We start from the raw sequence: 20442 nt of genomic DNA, 5'->3' as shown, positions 1-20442 counted from the left end.
ATCAGCACGTGATGCCTCTTTAATATGTCATCTTTCTCTAACCCAGAGGTCTGCAACCTTTATTATCAAAAGAGCCATTTTGCCCCACTTCTACAAAAAAACAACAGAAATGCATTAGTAGGCGTACTTTGAAATAAATTAAACTGTGAACTGTAGACCTATTTAAGTCTATATTTGCGTAAAAGTTAAATAAAAACTACCCCAACTTTAATATCAATAAAAATTTTAGCTGCAGCTTTAAAAATAAATATAAAATAATAGAATTAATTAATTAATTAATTAATTAATTAATTAATTAATTAATGAAAATATATTTATTTCGGTCAGGTCATTCATAATGTAGACACCAACTGAAAGCATTAGTTCACATAAAAAAAAAGAAACCTAACCGAAAAGGAATAGGCTGAAGCTATTGCTTATTTACGCCTACCCTTCTCACATGATCAACTTATTCAGATCGCAACATACAAAACATAATACAAAAAAAATAAATCATATTGTTTACACAATCCCGAACATAATTCCGTAATAGTATCATCTTCTGGATCCCTCATATTTTTCAAACACATTAAACTTAAACAAACGTTTGACTGCATGAATCGACTGGCACATCTTCAATTTTTCATCAAGTGCATTCCATATATTTACACCCCTTACAGTAATACATTGATCTTTAATTTTAGTCCTAGACTTTGGTTTTTCAATCATATGTTTCCCTTGAAGCTCATATCTACTTACCCTTATTTTAAACATGCTTACAATTTTACTAGGTAACAATCTGTTGAACACTTTGTACATTATCAATGCTATTTTGTATTCCACTAAATCCATGAAGATTAATTAATAAATTAAAAAGATTAATAAAAGAATAGATGCTCTGATATTTTTATGAAGGAATCTTTCATATATTCTCCGTCTTTACGACCTCCAGAGCTGTCACAACACCAGCAGGGTTGACTGTTAGGAGGTAATCCACTTCTTGAAAGATAGTTTGCTTTCTTCAGCTTTTCGTAGCAGTTCCAGTTCAGTTGGGTATTTTTCGGCAAATGCAGAGGTCTTGTTTTGGAAGTGTCTTTCAGCGTTACATTTCTTGTTGTTCGATATCTTCTCACCACATGTCAAGCACCATCCATCCATCCATCCATCCATCCATCCATCAAATCATCAATCCATCCATCCATCCATCCATCCATCAAATCATCCATCCATCCATCCATCCATCCATCCATCCATCCACTATCTTTCTCTTGTCCATTGTCATGCGTGATCAAATCAAACTCTTGCTGGCCCATTTTGTTTCCCAGGTGTCTCGTCTGGAGGAGACTTGGATGGCGTTACGGCAGCGACACACAGAGGGCGCCATTCTTTATGAGAAAACTCTGAGGCCGTTTATGAAGAGCCTAAACGAAGGGCGAGGTAGAGAAAAACCAGTCCAAATCAATGTTAGACGGGACTCCAGCTGGAAAAAACCAAACAGAGGTTTTGATTCTGTGTGTCTCAGAGAGTTGTCCGTTGTCCACCACCACGTTCCCCCACGTGCTCCCAATCGTGAATCTGCTGGAGAAAAGCATGGTGATGGGCGAGGGGGCGGAGCAGTGGGAGACGATGGAGGTGGGAATGGATGTCGTCATGTTTCACCTGGGAGCGGCGAGGACCGTCGCTCAGCTGGGGGGCATCTACTGCTCCAACGCTGGAAGCAAACTGCAAGGTCAGAGACTCAGAGGAGCAGATTTATTTCATCATGTGAAAAAGAGAGTATGGGTTTACAGAACAACAGAGGAACCTCTGATGATCAACGTGTGGCATTAATCCATGTCAGTACCTTTCAAACCTTACCTGTTCAGTTTTTTCTTATTTTAACATTCACCGTGGTTACTGACACATGGAGTCTTAAATGCATTTTTACAGTAGACTCTTTGTCAAGCCCCGCCCTCGTTGCTAGGTCGGACAAAACTGTCATCTCTCCCGTCCACTTCCATTGTAAAAACAGGGTTTTACATCACTTTATTTCTAATTATTGGACCAAAGAAAATCAACAGCCATTATATATAAATAAAAAGTACTTCAGGTACGGTGTAGTGAGTTTAAAAACTGAGGTTTTTGGCAAAAACAAGTTATTTTGATGAGTTTAGCTGATAGCACAGTGGAAGGTGTGGCCTAGAGCCCTGGGCGGGACTGTTTTCTTCATCCCGCTTCCGCCCGCTCCCGCTGCATTTCTGACCATTACCATTAACCATTAACCGTGCGTGTTACACTCCTGCAGTGTTTATATCCACTCCCGCCTGCAACTGCAAAACTCTGCCCACACAATAATAGATGCATTGATTTTGTGTCTTCTCCCGTCCTGCAAGAGAAATGTCCTAGACAAATCGGATTTAATGTTAACATGATAATTGTGGAGCTTGATGGATAATTGACAGTTCATAAGTCACCTGACCAACAGTTAGATGCAAATCCATCATTGTCATCATCGCACAAGCTATTTCCCCTTTTGCGCACGCATCAATTATGATTGAGGTTATAGCAACGAGAGTAGGCTGTGAATGGCTCAAATAACACTAATAAATAACAAAAAAATAAACAAAGTTAACGAACGAAACTAATTAATTTAATAAATGAATCGCTTGGCCATTACATTGCTGTGGAGGAAGAGAATGTCGCTGACCGACTGCATTCCCAATCCCATGCGTCTCTCTTCCAAGATGCTCCACAGACACTAAACGCAGTTTCTCCAAATATCTGACTTGCCTTGCTTTGTCTTTGTTTTGTAAAGACCTTGTCAGAGTCAGTCAGGGACCCATCAGAAGGCTGACAAAGGGTCAATTACTCTGTATATTGCTCAGTTGATGGGAAGATTGGTGATGTTTCACACTTGTGAATAATCTTTGATCACTTCAGATTAGAAGACAAAACAAAAGGTTTGCTTTAATGAAGGCCGACACACCTGCAATGATCCAATCACGTGCCTTTGGCTTCTTAGTTAGCCTTCGAACCTTTAAGATAAAAGGAGGTAGCTTCACAGACAGGAAATAACTGATATTCCTTATTCCTTATATTTTGAGCCAAACGTGAATAAAATGGGCAAAAAAATCAAACACGAATCAAATTTAAAAAAAAATGTCTTCCTCTCCATCATGCTAACAGAGAATTACATGAAAAAACAGACAAAAATAGATAAATATGAAAAAGGTTTTATGACCATTGATCACTAGAAGTGACGTTTTTGATCCTTTACCAAATATTTAAACTCTAAAACGACTCATCAAAAACAAATCTTTATGAGATATCACCAAGGTAACGTGAGCTGTCAGTATTGGGGCCTCTAGCCTGGGTCCCTCTAACACTGACGGACACTGACGATGAGGTGTGCTCTTGCAGGTTTCCATGAACAGGCGGAGATCCAGGAGCTCTTCCTCACAGACTTTCAGCTGAGGCTGCTGTGGGGGAGCAGGGGAGCCGAGGAGAACCAGGCTGCCAGATACTCCAAGTTCGACCAGGTCCTGACCGCCTTGTCCAACAAGCTCCAGCCCCCCGTCCGGCGAAACTAACCCCAGGCGACGATCTTAACCGGGATGAGCCCGGCTCCGGGCTTCTGTTGGACACGGAGAGTTTCTTCTGCAGGTCTTCTGACTAGACTGAAGTCGGCCCTCGTCTGCCCAGAAGAGACAAGTGGGAAAGTCACTTCTGCAACACAAGTGTCTTCATGCATTAATCAGAAAAGGTTTAAATGTGAAAGAAATGTTCCTCAAAAGGTGCATTTTGATTGCAACCGCCTTTTTTAGTCATGAGGTTGCTTTTGGCCTAAACGGAGCTCCAGGGAAGGTATTTGTTTTACTGTATTTGTAATCTCAACAAAAGGTACTGATTGAGTTATATCTTTCATGCAAGTTGTTCAAAAGAAAGTCATTACTTCTTGCAAACAACTTTGGTTGAAGGAACTTGAGGTTGAATGAGGATATGCAGACAAATGGAGTGAATCACAGAAATAAAGCATTAATATCTAATTGTTTCACTGCTTTTTATACTCTTAGGATGAAACAAACACACCAAGAAGCGCAGAAATGTGTAACAAAATAACAGATTTGAATTAATACTTCCTGGTTTGACTCCACTGTGTGTGTAACACTCGACCCAGTTGACACGTTCACAATTAAAGACTTTGTTTGTCTAATCCCCCTTGTGCCATACGCCTCGATGGAACTGTAAAACATTCAAGTTGAAAATATCTTTTTAACGCGGCACATGTTCAGAGGCCTCAGCAAATGTGGCGCTAGTTGATACTGGGGGGGGGTGTGTTAGGTAGTTGTTCTCACTGAATGTCAGACTTTCAGACCTCCAACAAGGGAGGAGGTGTTATAGCAGCATTTTAGATTTGGTAGATTAACAAATTAATGTTATTTTACCCATTTTTTTTAAAATTCCTATAGGTAAGTTTCCTTCATGAGGAGCTCCAACTCTCAATGAGCTTTGTAAACATGAGACAGAATGTGGTACCGTCACCAGGTTCTGCTGTAATATTGGAATCCTGCAAACGGCTCCCGAGACGAGGCTGTGCCTCAGTCCGGCAACAGATATGATCTGTGTGGATGTTTGGATCTGCCTGAAGGCTGGACCTTCTTTTAAGCCATACGGTACAACCCAGTAACATTTCCCATCTGTTCCACTATCATGTGCTAATTGTGTTAGCATTTACTTGTTTCAGGTGAATATTTAATGTAATTTTTAATCTTTAACGTGCTGCACTTATTGCTGAGGTCGGTACACTTATGAAAATCGTGTCTTTTTTTTTGGGGGGGGGGAGTAAGTGAACTGAATCTCGCTGCAAGTATGGCACGCAGCTCCGGTACAGTTTCTCTGTTAATTTACATGGTTTTAATGTCTAGTATTTATCTGTATAGTCTGCTGTAACTATGAATAAACATGTTTTCTTCATTGAAAAATAAGTTTATTTGAATAAAACTGCCAGTCAGCAATTTTCCTGATGCCTTTTCTTTGACCTTCTTCACTACTTCAGATAGGGGTTGAAAATTATTAGATTATTGGGGTTATATATTTATAGCTCCGTTTCCTGTACCTACCTGGAACTGTGAAGGCTACGTTAAACAAAACAAAGCAAAAACGACTCAGATGCACCTCAAGCACATTTGATTCGCCTGGATATTTTAAGTGAGACAAAGAAAGGCTAGTATGTACAGTATGTGTGTATATATATATATATATATATATATATATATATATATATATATATATATATATATATATATATATATATTAATAAAAATAAATATATGACATTAAAATCATATATCATATGTATTTTATGTCAAAAAATGCACATATATATATGCTTTAGGTTCTTACCAGCATGGTATTAACCATTAATGTATGTGCAGACAAGGGGAAAAAAAAGGCTTCCATAAGGTTACCATGGTAACAAATTGACACACTGTGCATCACTTAAAGTTGTTTAACTGAGTGCAATAAATCAAAGAAATAGATGAGGGAAAAAAAGAACTAGTCTGAAGTCATTTAATTTTGACAAAACAAGTTTTAAAAGTAAAAAAAAACTTTGATCATCATACTATTTGTTTCAAAGTTAAACGCCTATTAATTATATAGGTCGGATATGGATAAACACTCTCAAGGCCATCTTAATGAGAGCAAGATGTACCACAAGCCTGAACTTTGTGACTCATTGTTTTAAGAATAATATGAAGAATAAGAAGAAAACTGGAAAATTGGTTTTAAATATTGATGAACAACACTGCATCACTGCTCTGACTGTTTTAACACCAATAGCTCCCTCTTCTGTTCATATATATAAATGTATATTTATATATGTTTTTCATATACTAGTTTATATGAATATATATAATATAATTATTATATGTATATACATATATATGTATGTATATATATATATTTATATATATATATATATATATATATATATATATATATATATATATATATATATATATATATATATATATATATATATATATATAGTATGGAATTGTAACGAAAATAATATTGATTGATTGATTGATTGATTGATTGATTGATTGATTGATTGATTAACCATATTTTCCAAATATTACATTTGATGAGAATAATATAACTTTTGGTGTCAATATAATAAAGATTCAGCCACGACTTTATTTACAACACCCTTTCTGGACTGTGATCGTCCAACGTGTCCAAATCATATTATGCCGAACCTTTTGGGAGTTGTAGTCCTGTTTGTAGGCAAGTCTCGTTGTTAAGGACGACTTCCGGGTGTTAGAAAAACTACAAACTGGTCCGTTCTCCGTAAGGAGATGGTGCAACCGGGTTTACTGTCCGCCAGCCGGCAGCGAAAATGTTGTCTGTCTTGTCTCTCCTGCTTCTATTCGCTTACAGTCCTGTCGTCTGCGTTTTCCAGAAACTTTACTGCACAATATCAGAAAGTTGTGAGTGCGACTTTAGGCCGAATATCAGAGGTAAGATTTTTGTGTTTCTTTAATGTTGATGTGAGGCAGAAGCCATTGATTAGCCTCTGGCTAGCTGGGCAGCAAAACAATACTGATAGTTCAAACTACTGATGCTTAGAGTCGGAAACATGTACTTTATTTTCTAATATTGTTTTCTAAATTTCATTCTAGCTCACGTAATTCTAGATGATCAAATCAAGGGTACTATTGTAGTAAAACACATTTATTTTAACTGTGGTTACAAAACAGGAAGTTCATTTAACAATAGGTTAATTAGTACTATTGTACTATTAATAGTGCAATATTCTTCATATAAACTGTCCATGTCTGAAAACGATGCCACTCGTTTAAAGTTCAGTCTGATGAACACTGACATGGTCATTTTGGGACGTCTTGGTGTTATCAGGGAAGAAAAGCATCTAATGATGGAAAAGCCTGGTCATGGAGTCTATTCAGGGTCAGCTGACCAAAATGTTTTGTGCACATAACTTTGCTGAACCTTGACCTGACCAACCGAAGCAACCCCAGATCATAATTATTTTTTCTGTCAAAGCAATGTTTTTGATGTATAACTCACTCATAGTTCCATACATGACTTATTGTGTGGAGGTAAGGGGTAGCACCTATAAAACAAATACAAACCCTTTTTTCCTGTTACAGAAAAGAGCATTAAGGATAATTAGTAGATCTGACTATTATAAACCAACAAATAATCTTTTTATTAAATATAATACTTTAAAATTCCATGATATAGTAGAGCAGAAAACTGTTTTATTTGCCTTTAAAGCCCAGCAGAAACTGCTTCCAAACTACATTCAGGACCTGTTCCAGATAAAAGAAATCCGCTATGATCTGAGGGGGAAACTCATGTTTGAGATGACTACAGCAAGAACTGATATTAAACAGAGATGTACGTCAGTTAAGGCTAGAGAAATTTGGAATAGTTGTAATAACAACCTAAAAATGTGTCGTTCTATCTTCAAGTTTAAGGAAATGTTTAAAGAAAATACTGTAAATCAATATAAACACTATAATTAGGGGTGGGTATTGGGAAGGACCTCACGATACGATACGCATCACGATACTTGAGCCACGATACGATACACATTGCGATATCCCGATTATGCGATGTCCCGATTATTATATTCTACATAGTTCACCGAAAAATTTAAAAATGCATTACACATCTTAAAATCCAAGTTGTATATATGTACATCAGATGATAGTGATGGATCTTAAAATCCGAGTTGCACGTTCATCAGATTATAGTGACAATTCTTGGGACAAACTGAGTCAAAACAATGTTTTATTATAACTATACAAGCTAAAGTTACAACATATTTGTATATGTTTTTCATATTATTTACATCATATGAAATTAACATTAAATTTAGTATGAGGTTGCTTTAATTATGTGGCAAATGATAATAAACACAAGAAAGATGGGTACTAAAACCAAGGACAGGCACAGTGATCAGTCAGTATAGATATAAATCCATAAATAAATAAACCTCTGTCCATTATTTTTAATTTTTTAAGGACAGGCAATTGTGTTATATAAAAAATAAATTATAAATTGAAATAAAACGTGAAATAAAACCTGAGCTCAGTGCAGGGCCCTCCCAGGGTTGGTAGAGAGTGGCAATGCCCAGGACTGTCACTTAGGTAAGAGCACTGGGTGATATAATGGGAAAAAAATCGGGGATTAAAAAAAAAAAAAAATAATCGATATTCAAATTTTGAATATCGATATTGAATCGGCTGGAAAAGTATCGCGATATATTGCCATATCGATATTTTTGCCCACCCCTATATCTTACCTCGACAAAGGGGACTGGAGAGCCGGGACAGGTGCGTGGCTGACTAAAACTAAAGCTGTGTTTTGGGAACCCAGGGCATCTTCAGGACACAAAACTTATTTTTTCTCACTTCACTGATCATAAGAAAAAAGGGTAGGCCCTATAAGCTACGGCTTCAGCCTACACCTTTTCGGCAAAAGAAATGTTTTTTTTTACCTTTTCATCTTGTTCTGCAAAAAAGTGTGTACAAGCCGAAATAAAGATTCATAACATAACATAACATAATACTGCCCCCGCAGGTTTTTTTTTCAAATGATCCGCTGCTCTTCTTACTCTGGACATCTGGACTCAGAACTCTCAACTTTTGTATTTTAGAGTCGAGTCCGCAGGTATTTTGTTTTCATAAAGGCTGAAGATCCCAACATCCCGGACTTTTAAGAGTTGTTTAGCACCAGTCGTTTGGCTTCTACTCAAACTGTATATGTTGAAATTCTCTATGATACTCAGTGTTATTTTCCAAATGTCCATCTTAATGCTGGTTGTTTGCATTTATTTGAGCTCCCATCACTTTCATTGTATTTCTGACCAGGGAAAGTGTGCTGGGACTCCTGATGTTTAATCACGCAACAGAATCAACAACATACCTTGTGGTGACAATCTCAAAACAAAAACTTAATTAGTCACCTGCGGTGGTTAGAAATGTCCTTTACGCATATTTCAGTCCTATTAATTACACTGTCCAGACGTGGTTTCTCTTTGGGTGACGTTCCCATTTATTGCACAGACTTAGTTCAGATGAAGGAAACTTAAATATCAAATGATGTTGCTGGCTTGGACACAAATCCTGGGTTATGGTAAGAACCATGTGCCTTCACCGCTCTGCCCTGACTGCTGATAACCACCAACCTTTCACCTGTGAGTGCAGCTGCTGATTACCTGTGTGACTGACAGCGTCAGAGTGAGCCCTCCCTCCTCTAGTGGCAAACAAATAAATAAAACCTAAACTAAACACATACACAAACAATTAAACTATGAAATGGCTCCTACAGACCGGCCCCATAATTGTATTGGTGCACTTATAATTACATAATAACATAAACTATCAAAAGGAGCCAAAAGAGTGTGTGCAAAATCTTAAATCTTCTTTCTTCGTTGGCCAATGCTGGGACCTTTTGGATTTGAGTAGCAGAATGTGATTTGGTGTTAGTGCTTCCAAGTTATTAGGGTCATCTTGAACAAAAAATTCTACAGATTTTTTTTCTGTAATTTCTTTGGTATCCAGCTTTATTTGGGGGATTTCTCTCATTTCTGGAAGGTGGTTTGTCCCTCTTTTCATCCTTACATACTTAATAAGATTGCTTGTGTTGTTTTTTTTTTTTTGCAACATTCATCCTACGTCTGGAAACTGCTGCCTTAAATAAAGAGCGTATCACAGTTTTTCCAGCCTAAAATTTCTGGACTCGCCAGATATCCTAGAGCGCTGCCTCACCCCGATTAATAAAAACTGTCCAATAATTAGTCATGTGATTAAATGTACCAACTGATTTATGTAGGCAGTCCTTTTTTCCCGTTGCATCTGCATAAGTGAGTCAATGTGGTGGCGACTTCTTTTCAAACTCAAATTTAACGCCTAATCCACAACTTTAGTCGCTGTTTTTTTGGTAGGTTGTTGAAGCACTTTATATTAATTATATTCTATCATCACACCATTTTCTTTATTTCCCGGTGAGCAGACTTGGAGTGGGACCTCTACAAGAATGTCTTCGGTCAACATCTGGCTCAGGACATCGTGTCAGAGGAGGTGACAAAGTTCCTTCAAAATAAAAGCCCCGACCAGCCCCTGGTGTTGTCCTTCCATGGCTCCTCGGGCACCGGGAAGACGCTGGTCAGCTCCATGCTGGGAGACCATCTCTACGGCTCGGCCATGAGCAGCCCCTTCGTCCACCAGTTCATCCCCACGCTCCACTTCCCCTTGGCCAAGCGGCTCAACCGGTACCGGGTGAGTCAGCGGCTTTAGATGAATCTCTGAGGTAGGAATGGGCGATATTTTACCGTTCACCATATACCGTCAAAAAAATTCCCCACGGTAAGAATTTGACATCTCGCGGTAAAAACTATAAATTCCTGTTGATGACGTTTTTGTGTTACAAACATGGCGGAAGGCGGATCTGAGAGCGAGGAGCTCGTTGTTGAACGAGGCCCCAGCTCCAGCTCTGGAACTGGTTTGGATTTAAAAAGAGAGACGAGGAGCAAACATCATCTATTATATGCAGAGTCTGCAAAAACAGAAGGAAGTGGTTGTTACATTTTGATATAACTTTTGACTATTACGAAAAAAAATTGCAATAGTATCTAATTTGTGGCATGTTCCAACCACAGGGTAATTTGCACATTTTATTTATATTAGAAAAGGTCATCACTGATAGGATTTTATTTTCAGTGAATTTTATAAGCAAGGAAAACTTGAAGGACAATCGTACTTTTGCTGTTTGCGCTGTTATCCCACTGTTTAAGTCATACAGTTTGAATAAATGTTGAATCTGTTTCATTTGAGTCATTACAGTTTTGCAGTACAGGTGTACTAATTTAATTGTTTTTTTTAATTCAATTTAATTGGTGTAGTTTAGTAGTATTTAGTATTCTTTTAGAGCAGTGATTTGGGGGCTCCAAAGACTGAATGTGGTGATAGATTTATAGTTACAAAGGTGGAGTCGAATTGGTATATTTTTTTTTTATCGTCATTTTTATCATTATCGGGATAAATGCCCGAAATTATCGTGATACATTTTTTAGTCCATACTGCCCATCCCTACTCTGAGGAAACTAGTCCACTGGACTAAAGAGCCCCCCCTTTGCTCTGCAGAGGGAGTTGAAGAGCTGGGTGCAGGGGAACCTGACGGACTGCGCTCGCTCCGTCTTCATCTTTGACGAGATGGAGAAAATGCCTCCGGGCCTCGCCGACGTTCTGGAGCCCTTCCTGGGTCCCTCGCACGTCGTGTTTCGAACCAACTACCGCAAGGCCATCTACGTCTTCATCAGGTACGAGTTCTGTTAGATGAGGTCCGGTTCTGCCTCCTGCTTCAGAGCATTTAGAGAGCAACAACGTGGTCATCGTGTGATGTGGGTGCTAGTTTCCTTGTGTCGTGTGTTTCCCCGGCAGCACGGCGGGAGAAGAGGCGATAAACAAGGTGGCTCTGGACAACCGGCAGGCGGGGCGGGAAAGAGAGGAGATCAAGCTGGCCGACCTGGAAGAAGCCATCGTGCAGGAGGTGTACAACCACAACACGAGTAAGAGGCGTTTATTTTTTTGTTTTAATATATTTTTATTAGGGGGCAAGGCACAGTACAACAGGAATAAAAAAAAAGATATACAGTCTACCTCCTAGGATGTTTTTTTTTTTTTTTTATTCAAGAACAGAACAAAAAATCCACACAAAATGACAAATAAATGAAAATTATTTTAAGTAATATTTAAGTATTAAAGCTACACAGTATAAATTAAAAAATAGATGAATAAAAAGGGGGAGAAAAAAAAAACCCAAAACAAAGGAAAAGTAAATAAATAGATAAAAAAGGAGGAAGAAAGAGAGGAATGAGAGAAGAGAGGGAGGGGGGATCCGTCAATCAGGGGGCAGGGACTGGAGAGAGTGGAAGAATGTAAGAAAGGGAAGCCACTTATTATAACATTTGTTACAACTACCCTTCAGTGAATATCTAATCTTTTCCAGCTTCAGAAAAAACAGGGTCTCGTTGAGCCACTGAGTACTAGAAGGAGCCATAGGCCCAATCCCAATTCAACTTCACTCGCCCTTCTTTTCTTCCCTAACCCCTAAAAAAGAAGGGGGAGATTTTAGGGCACTTGGCCCAGGTGCCTGTCCCATTCTCCCACTCCCCCTCGTTTTCATCCCTAACCTGATCAAGAAGCAGAGAGCCAAAAGCTGTTTTAATTTCAGCTGTACCGCTGTTAATATGGCACTTTATTAAGTTTTAATATTTTTTCAGGTATAAAGGTAACCTTAAGATCCGCAACCGGGGCTCAGTTTATCCAAATAACGCCTGTTAAGAAATTTGACCCGATGTTTTCGGAGATGAGAAGAGCCGCCAGCCCCGGGGAGCAGCCTCAGCTCACAGCCCGAGAAGAGACGTGTCCGCCGGGTCAAGCTGCTGCGTCAGCCCCGGGAGAGAAACTCTCTCGATGTACTGGACCGTCGTGGTAAAGAGGGAGCTGAGTCGAAAGGCGAAGCTCTCGATTTACCGGTCAATCTACGCCCCTACCCTCACCTATGGTCATGAACTTTGGGTAGTGACCGAAAGGACAAGATCGCGGATACAAGCGGCCGAGATGAGTTTCCTCCGCAGGGTGGCTGGACGCTCCCTTAGAGATAGGGTGAGGAGTTCGGTCACCCGGGAGGAGCTCGGAGTCGAGCCGCTACTCCTCCACATTGAGAGGAGTCAGCTGAGGTGGCTTGGGCATCTGTACCGGATGCCTCCTGGACGCCTCCCTAGGGAGGTGTTCCAGGCATGTCCCACCGGGAGGAGACCCCGGGGAAGACCCAGGACACGCTGGAGAGACTATGTCTCTCGGCTGGCCTGGGAACGCCTCGGACTCCCCCCGGAAGAGCTGGAGGAAGTGTCTGGGGTGAGGGAAGTCTGGGCATCCCTGCTGAGGCTGCTGCCCCCGCGACCCGGTAACGGAAAAGCGGGAGAAGATGAGTGAGTGAGTGAGATTTCTGTCTGCCGGCTCCGGAGCTTGGGTCCGCGTTAAATCGACGCAGAGCTACGGCGTAGGGTACGGCATAGGGTACGGCGCGCGTCACCGCGTACATCGACGCAGACCTTACGGCGTAGGTTACGTAACCTACGCCGTAGGCTCTGCGTTGGTGTAACGCGGAACCATAAATCCCTTTATTCTGGCGTGATGATCGGCAACTTTATCTGAAAGTGTGTAAATTACCCAGATATCAGCTGGATTACTTTGTGGTTTCTGAAAACTATTATATCAGAAACATCCAAAACAAATCTGACGAGTCACAGGATTATTTCTCTCTATTTCTCTGAGACGAGTCTGCCTGTTTGCCTTCGGTCGGCGAGTCAAATCGACGCAGAGCCTACGGCAAAAGCATTCTGGGAAATTTTCATACCCCCTCGCTCGCCAAGTCAGCATCTGAAATCCCTCGATTTGAAGGGGCTATTCTCAGCCCCTAGCCCAAATAACAGGGCCCAGTAACAAATACCAATCCCTGCTGTCAAATGCAACCGATCCTTGTTGCGATTAATCTCCTGGCTGGCTCTGATGGTTTTTGTATTTATCAATAATTAATCTTACAGTGACTCAGCGAGATTGGAAGCTGCTCCGGCCCCAGAAACTGTCCCGGCAACGGAGACTGACGTGTTTCTCTTTGCAGGCGGCTTCTACCGGTCCAGCATCGTCCAGCAGAAGCTGGTCACGCGCTTCGTGCCCTTCCTGCCGCTGAGCCGCTGCCACGTGGAGCGCTGCGTGCGCTCGCAGCTCTGCCAGCGGGGCTGGTGCGGCCGCGGCGACGTGGTGGAGGCGGTGGGCCGGGACATGATCTACGCCCCCGTCCCGGGACAGTACTTCTCCACCACGGGCTGCAAAGCCGTCTCCGCCAAGATCAACTTCTTCCTCTGAGAGGAAATCTCGCAGGTACTTGATCGATAGAGAGATGCAGGTGACTCCAGAGGAATCAAACCGAGTCCCCGCTCCTGGCTCACAGGCAGTGCCTTCACTGCAGGGAGGTGAGTGGTGGCAAAAAGAGAGCCTGTTGCCCAGGTAACCAGCTCCTCCCCCCACGGAGCCGAAGATGAGTCCACCTGCGCTTGGAATCATGGGAATTCAAACTGTTGAACCTCTGCCAGTGTTATTGAACCGGCAGCCTCAGATTTACCACGCTACCATGGCGGGTTTTCATTTTTTAAACCCCGCAACAAAATAGAGGACCTCAGCCTGCCTGTTTTTAAAGATTTAACTCTGTTATTTATCACATTTTAATTTATTTTCCTTCTTCATGAACCATCCTTCTCGCCAGTCGCTGCAGCAGGTTTCACCTGCAGCTCCTGGAGACAGTGCCTTGCTCAGCAGCTCGCCGGACGATGACCATGCAGCTTAAACTCCTTACTTTTGAGTTTCTTTTATACTTTTAGATGTTTATTGAAAAAAAAAATGGGAATCATATTCAGAACGTCCTCAGAGAAATGTTTAATGATTGAATGTTTTAACAGGAACAAGCACGTGTTGGTAGCCTGTGAGGGACTCGATCTCAGCTGATGTGAAGAGAAAGATCCTCGATAATACAGCTGAAACAAACAGATTTTTCTCTGTCTGACAGTAAAATTGAGGAAACCTTTCCTTTTGTAAAAAAAGGAAGATTTGTAAAATGTCAAAATAATGATTCTTTTTTTTTTATTATTATTATTGCTTCGAGTTCCGAAGTTTACTTTTATTATTTGGGTAAAATTACCTTTAACGCTCTCAAACTCGGATGGTTCTGGTCGCTCCTTCACAATCTTGTCAGAGTTCTGGCCCCTTCCTCCTGACGGAACCGGTGGAGCCGGGTCCAGTTTGCCTTTTTTAAGATAAGATAGTCCTTTATTGATCCCCAGAGGGGAAATTCTGGTGCTACAGCAACTCAAAGTCGGACAACATGAACTCAGACTAAATGAACGATAAAGATAAATTATAAGTATGAAAAATTTGAAAAAAATCAAATACAGTAAAAAAGTAACTGAAACTGAACAAGTGTACTTTAAACTGAATAAATGTACTATAAACATAGTAAGTACAGTATAATAAATAGTGTTATGCTAATATAGTATGATGGAATAGTGTGTAGTTGCAGTCTTATTATAAATAAAATCAAGTCCAAGTCCAGCAGAGACAATGAAAAACGGTGGGGTGGGGGAGAGTAATGTGAGTGGCCGATCCAGAACCTCCACTCTGCTGTTCTCAAACCTCCTAAACTAACCTGCAGGTTTGGTCAGAGTTATGGTCCAGTTTAAAGACTCATCCACACTCGAGCTTTTTGGCTGATGTCTTAAGATGTTGCCTCAGTTTATCCACACAAACTATATTTTAAATTTCAATTCAATTTTATTTATATAGCGTCTAATACAACAAAAGTTGTCTCCAGACACTTTCCAGAGACCCAGAACATAAACCCCCGAGCAATTATTACATAAACAATGGCAGGTAAAAACTCCCATAGTGGGAGAAAAGCCTTCAGCCAAACAGTGGCAAGAAAAACTCCCCTTTAGGAGGGAAGAAACCTTGAGCAGGACCAGGCTCATAAGGGGGGACCCTCCTGCCGAGGGCCAGACTGGGGGTCGGGGACGGCAGCAGCACAGCAGGCAGGTGGAAGCAGCAACGGGGGTGGGGACCATAGGCCAGCACGCAGCTCCTGAAGCTCCGGCCCAATCAGCAAGTCCCAGGTTGGGGTGCAGGGTCGGGGAAAGGTTGAGAAGGGGCAGGGAGAGGAGTCTTGACGGACAAATCTCTCCCCCTCTTTAAAGTGCACCGGCCCCTCCTGTAGCATGATACTGCCACCCTCGTGCTTCACAGTTGAGATGTTGGACCCCTTTTCCTACACTGTTGGGTTTTAGTCTCCACTTCTTTGCTCCCATGTGCAGCTGCAAACTGATGATCTGGCTGTTTTATATGTCGTTTTTGGAGCGGTGGCTTTTACTCGCTCATCTCGGTACAGAATGTGTTTTTACTGCGGGTATTGATCTTCTTCACTTTTTACAAGATCCACTGTCGTTCTTGGGTTTATATTTACAGTTTTCAGATCAAAACACCTCTGAAAAGTCGGGATGACTCGGCTCCCACGCTGATTTTACTGACGTCTGAACAGATGACCTGCTCTGCAGTTGTTTTCCTGGTTTCTTGTGATTTTTATTTATTTTTTCCCATGATTCCCTATTAGGCCTCTTTGTTTGAGGACAAATTTTTAAATATGTCCATCAACTTGTCCATCAACTTGTGTATGTAAACTTATGAGTGAAGATGATTATATTTAAAAACATCTCTGCGCTTAAGACACAGAAAATGTTGAGAATCCTTATTAACCTAAAGGAGGAAAAGTCTCCTCAGCACTACCGTCAGACGCGGAGAAAGAAGTCTGTCTTATTCTAAACAGTTTGTAAGCGTCTGGTGACTTTTCTTTGGTCATAGATCAAATATATTTTTGTTTTATTGATGATACACGACTCAGCTGCATCTCGAGAGGACTGGAGAAGCGCCGCATGTGGTAATTCAGCTCTTTAAGAGTCCAATCAGACTAAATGATGGCCATTTCTCTACGGACATCAAAGAATGACAGAGGTTCATCATTTAAAATGCCTTTAGTTAAGGTTTGCCAACAAAGAAGAGGACTAGTACTTCACTACGCCTGCCACTAGGGGACAGTAAAGACCTCATCTTTCCAGGAGTGGAAGCGCTGCTGCTTTAAACTCCTGCTTCTGTGGAAGAGGCTTCTTCAAACGAGTTTAACTGTTTGTTATAGCTGGTCAGTAACAACTGTGTTTTTGAAAACACTCCAAGTGCACTTTATGGAGTTAAACATGGCTCAGATGTTTCCATCCTGTCATTGTCGTCCTATTGCTTAAATCAGTGGTCTCCAGTGGTCTCCTCAGGACAACCCCGTCCTGCGGGTTTTAGATGTTTCGACACACCTGATCCTCCTTAACGGTCGTCAGCTCGTCACCGAGGTCTGACATCGGTGTCAGGGCGTCCTGAAGCTGGGAAACATCTGGAACATGCAGGACCGGGGGTCCCGTCCCGAGGACCCGCGTTGGACACCACCGACTCCAATGATGAAGTGTTGCCAAAAAAATGTAATTGTTTGCAGCTAATAAGTGATTGTAAAACATGAATTATTTGATGTATTAAATGAATTTGGTTAAATACAGAGCAGATCCTGGTTAACTGAGACAGGCCAGCTGCCTGGGCCCCGGACAAAATAATCTAAGATGGGCCCCCCTGCGCCCGGATCTCTCCTTCTCCCTCTTCCTCTCCTCTCCCTCTGCTCTTCAGGTTTTTATACAAGCAAGGACGTTAACATTAGAGCTAGCCAGTTAGGTTAAGTTACAAGGTTGGTAAACGTTGGCTGTGCTGTTTCTTACCTTGCTCTACACTGACTTTATTAATTCCAGCTTCAGCGTCACCACCTTTTTAAAATATTTGTGTAGAGAATCTCTGAGGCCTCTATTTTCTTCTTCTCTTCTTCTCTTTTCTCTTCTTTTCTCTTCTTTTCTGAGCACCGGACTTGTGCTGAGCGGACATTTTGACCATTCTAATGGTTGAATTAAATGATAACATCAAATTTTGATCAGCGGCCAAACCATTTTTGTGTTGGGGGTTCTTGACCACAAGGACAATTAGGAAGAAAACAAATAAGCTTTTATGTAACTCAAATACTACATATTCTTTCCACAAATAGGCATATTTTGAAACATTTTGAAAAATGATTCCATTATTCAATGAGAATTTAAAACATTTTGAAAAATGATTCCATTATTCAATGAGAATTTAAAAAGAAAAAATTATTATTATTTTTTTATTTTTATTTTTTCCAGTTCTGGGCCCCCCACCCTGGGCCCAGGACAACAGACCCGTTTGTCCCCCCCTATCGGCGGGCGTGAACTGAGGTAGTCGCTAAACGTCATGTATGGCACCTCATTTTAAAATGAGTTTAAATTATTGTTTGATGAATCAGAATCGGGAGCAGTGAAGAGGCCACGTAGCAGCCAGGAGCGTCCGATCAAACGCACTTGATTAATCAATTATCGGGAAGCCTTAACATGTCTTTGTAGCACGGCGAGTGACACGGGGCCCGACCGACAGGATGGAGAGGACACAGAGTTTAGTGCAGAACCCTTTATTCGTCAAACACTTCCCAAACACCGCCACACGTGCACAAGCACAGCTCCAGCTTCAGTCTGAACCATCAGTCTCAGCAGCAGCTTCTCCTCTTATAAGGCTGGCAGGGTGGAGAGGCTGACGGGCCACACCTGTGTCCCGTCAGCCTGAGTGGCTGCAGCTCCTCCACCCTGCCACAGTCTTTAACTGGAGAAATGAGGAGAACTCAAGCGTGTGTGTTAACCCAATGTTAAAGAGGAAAGACATCAGCATTGATCTTAGAGAAGCGACTGTTGCGACTCATCAAGCTGAAAATGGTTTAAGTGTAAAACGTGGAGGACGGTTCCCAGTCTTCAGAGGACGTACTTGTCGGTGAAAGTTGCAGTACAGAGCAACAGGCCGGGACTCAAACCCGTCTGTCCGCTAGAGTAGTCCAGGTTGGGAATCAGCACCAGCTAACGGGCACATTTTTGCTGAGATGTGGTTGTACATGAAGAAAATGACCTGTTAGACGGTTAGACCTCCTGAAGAGATGGATGTCCTCGTACAGAACATGAATACTTGTATTTTAGTTACCGTATTTTCTGAACTATAAGTCACAGTTTTTTTCTAGTTTGGCCGGGGGTGCGACTTATACTCTGGAGCGACTTATGTGTGAAATTATTAACACATTATTACCGAACGAACTGCAGCTGACGATGAGTCTGACGTAAGCGACGTAGAAGAGGAAGCGCCGCATCTTCTACCTCCGGAGTTAGCAGAGTTAAAAGTGACACCGAGGATGAAGATTTCATTGGATTTTAGTTATTTGGAGTGACACGGATGGTTTGATAAACTTCTTAGCATGTTATTTATGCTATAGTTATCAGAATAACTCTTAATATGTTATGTTAACATACCAGGCACGTTCTCATTGTGTTATGTAACGTAAGCACACCGTACAATTATTCAGCCTGTTGTTGCCTCTATTCTATTTTTATTTTTAATTACCTTTCAAGATCACATGTCTGTTCTTGGTGTTGGATTTTATAAAATAAATTGACCCCAAAAATGCGACTTATACTCCAGTGCGACATATATATGTTTTTTTCCTTCTTTATTATGCATTTTTATGGCTGGTGCGACTTGTACTCCGGAGTGACTTATAGTCCGGAAAATACGGTAGTTTCTTCTCATCAGAGAATGACAGTTTAAAACTGTAGATCATCTGGTGTTGTACGTCTTAAAACCTCATAAGTATCATATTAGGTTTTTTTATTCTTATTATTCTTATTGTTGCCTCCAGGTCGGTCCTGTTGAGACACAATCACCTCTTTTCCAAAGGAAGCCTGGCCGAGACAGCAGTATAAAACAAGTTGCAACAATTACAAAACACACAGCAACACAGATAAGATAATTTACAGAATAAAAGCAACAGGACTACGGCTCCGGATTCACATTAAAACAAGAACTGGTTCGATATGAAGCTGCTCCAATTTCTCTCATGCGGGTTTTTAGAGATACAAGGTTGATGAGCTCCTTTAACTTTCGAGTTTTGAAATGGTATTTCATAGAAAGCAGCCAACTGAGACGGCCACCAGGTTTCTCCACTTCAGACTTGTCGTTTGGATTCAGCCCCCCCACTCAGAGTCCCGGAGAGGAAGAATCTCTTGAACAGGAAGACGTGACCCGGAGAAGCAGACTCACGGAGGGAGGACATCTCCCTGGTCTCACGGCAGCGGGGGCGTCCATGCACAGGAGCACAAAGACGTTGACCCATAAACCGTCTCTCACCCGGGGGGTTACCTGACAACCGTCATAATGTAGACAAGTTAAGTAGGCTCTAATTATACTCAAGTTCCATCTAATTAATTATAATTAAGTTATTATCCAAGTCCAAATCAGTTCTGATGAAAACTACCAAACAGGGAGTCATTTGAATTATTTTAACCCCTTAAATCCCGTACTGTAAATAACAACTGTGTATCGTTCACCTCAAAGATACATTTTGATTTGAATTTCGAACTTTTCCTAAGAAAGAAATCTTTAAAAAAAAAGTATTTCCACATGAAGGGACTAGGGTTGCCACCTTTCAGAAATAGAAATAAGGGACGCCCTGATTTCAGCAGCGCAGGAGCCAAAAAAAAAGCCCCAAAACTTCTAAACTGAATAAAAATGTGTTTATTTTATATGAAAAAACAAAATGCTTTGATTTAAAGTTTAAAGTGCTTTAATAGCATTGAACTTGCATGACTGTACAGACAGACAACCATATAGCAGCTGAAATAGCCTCCTATGCTACGTATGTCCATATCAG

At 41.1% G+C, this 20442-nt stretch overlaps 2 protein-coding genes across 3 annotated transcripts in view; both read left to right on the top strand.

Annotated features, from left to right (window-relative positions):
* Positions 1–4959, top strand: part of sh2d3cb (SH2 domain containing 3Cb) — a 59362-nt gene extending 54403 nt beyond the window's left edge. For both annotated transcript variants that reach the window (XM_061730626.1, XM_061730627.1), the window contains 3 exons: positions 1305–1416; positions 1502–1708; positions 3379–4959. In XM_061730626.1, coding sequence (XP_061586610.1) covers positions 1305–1416; positions 1502–1708; positions 3379–3548 — 489 coding nt within the window. In that variant the 3' untranslated portion in view covers positions 3549–4959. The remainder of the gene's footprint in view (positions 1–1304; positions 1417–1501; positions 1709–3378) is intronic.
* Positions 4960–6351: 1392 nt separating this feature from the next.
* Positions 6352–17192, top strand: tor2a (torsin family 2, member A). The gene is made up of 5 exons (XM_061730624.1): positions 6352–6482; positions 10006–10271; positions 11136–11311; positions 11433–11560; positions 13678–17192. The coding sequence occupies exons 1-5, from the start codon at positions 6362–6364 to the stop codon at positions 13920–13922; spliced, it is 936 nt and encodes a 311-aa protein (XP_061586608.1). The 5' UTR covers positions 6352–6361; the 3' UTR covers positions 13923–17192.
* Positions 17193–20442: the final 3250 nt, after the last annotated feature.

This window comes from Cololabis saira, chromosome 9, assembly GCF_033807715.1.
Source record: "Cololabis saira isolate AMF1-May2022 chromosome 9, fColSai1.1, whole genome shotgun sequence".
Lineage (NCBI taxonomy): Eukaryota > Metazoa > Chordata > Actinopteri > Beloniformes > Belonidae > Cololabis > Cololabis saira.
Note: the sequence above shows the minus strand (reverse complement) of the source record. Positions and strands in the feature narration are given on the sequence as shown.

Excerpts from the sequence above, each read along its gene's own strand:
- tor2a (XM_061730624.1), top strand. The coding sequence starts at position 6,362 with ATGTTGTCTGTCTTGTCTCTCCTGCTTCTATTCGCTTACAGTCCTGTC. Across the intron at positions 10,272-11,135 it reads AGCGGCTCAACCGGTACCGG|AGGGAGTTGAAGAGCTGGGT; the intron begins GTGAGTCAGCGG and ends TTTGCTCTGCAG. Across the intron at positions 11,312-11,432 it reads GCCATCTACGTCTTCATCAG|CACGGCGGGAGAAGAGGCGA; the intron begins GTACGAGTTCTG and ends TTTCCCCGGCAG.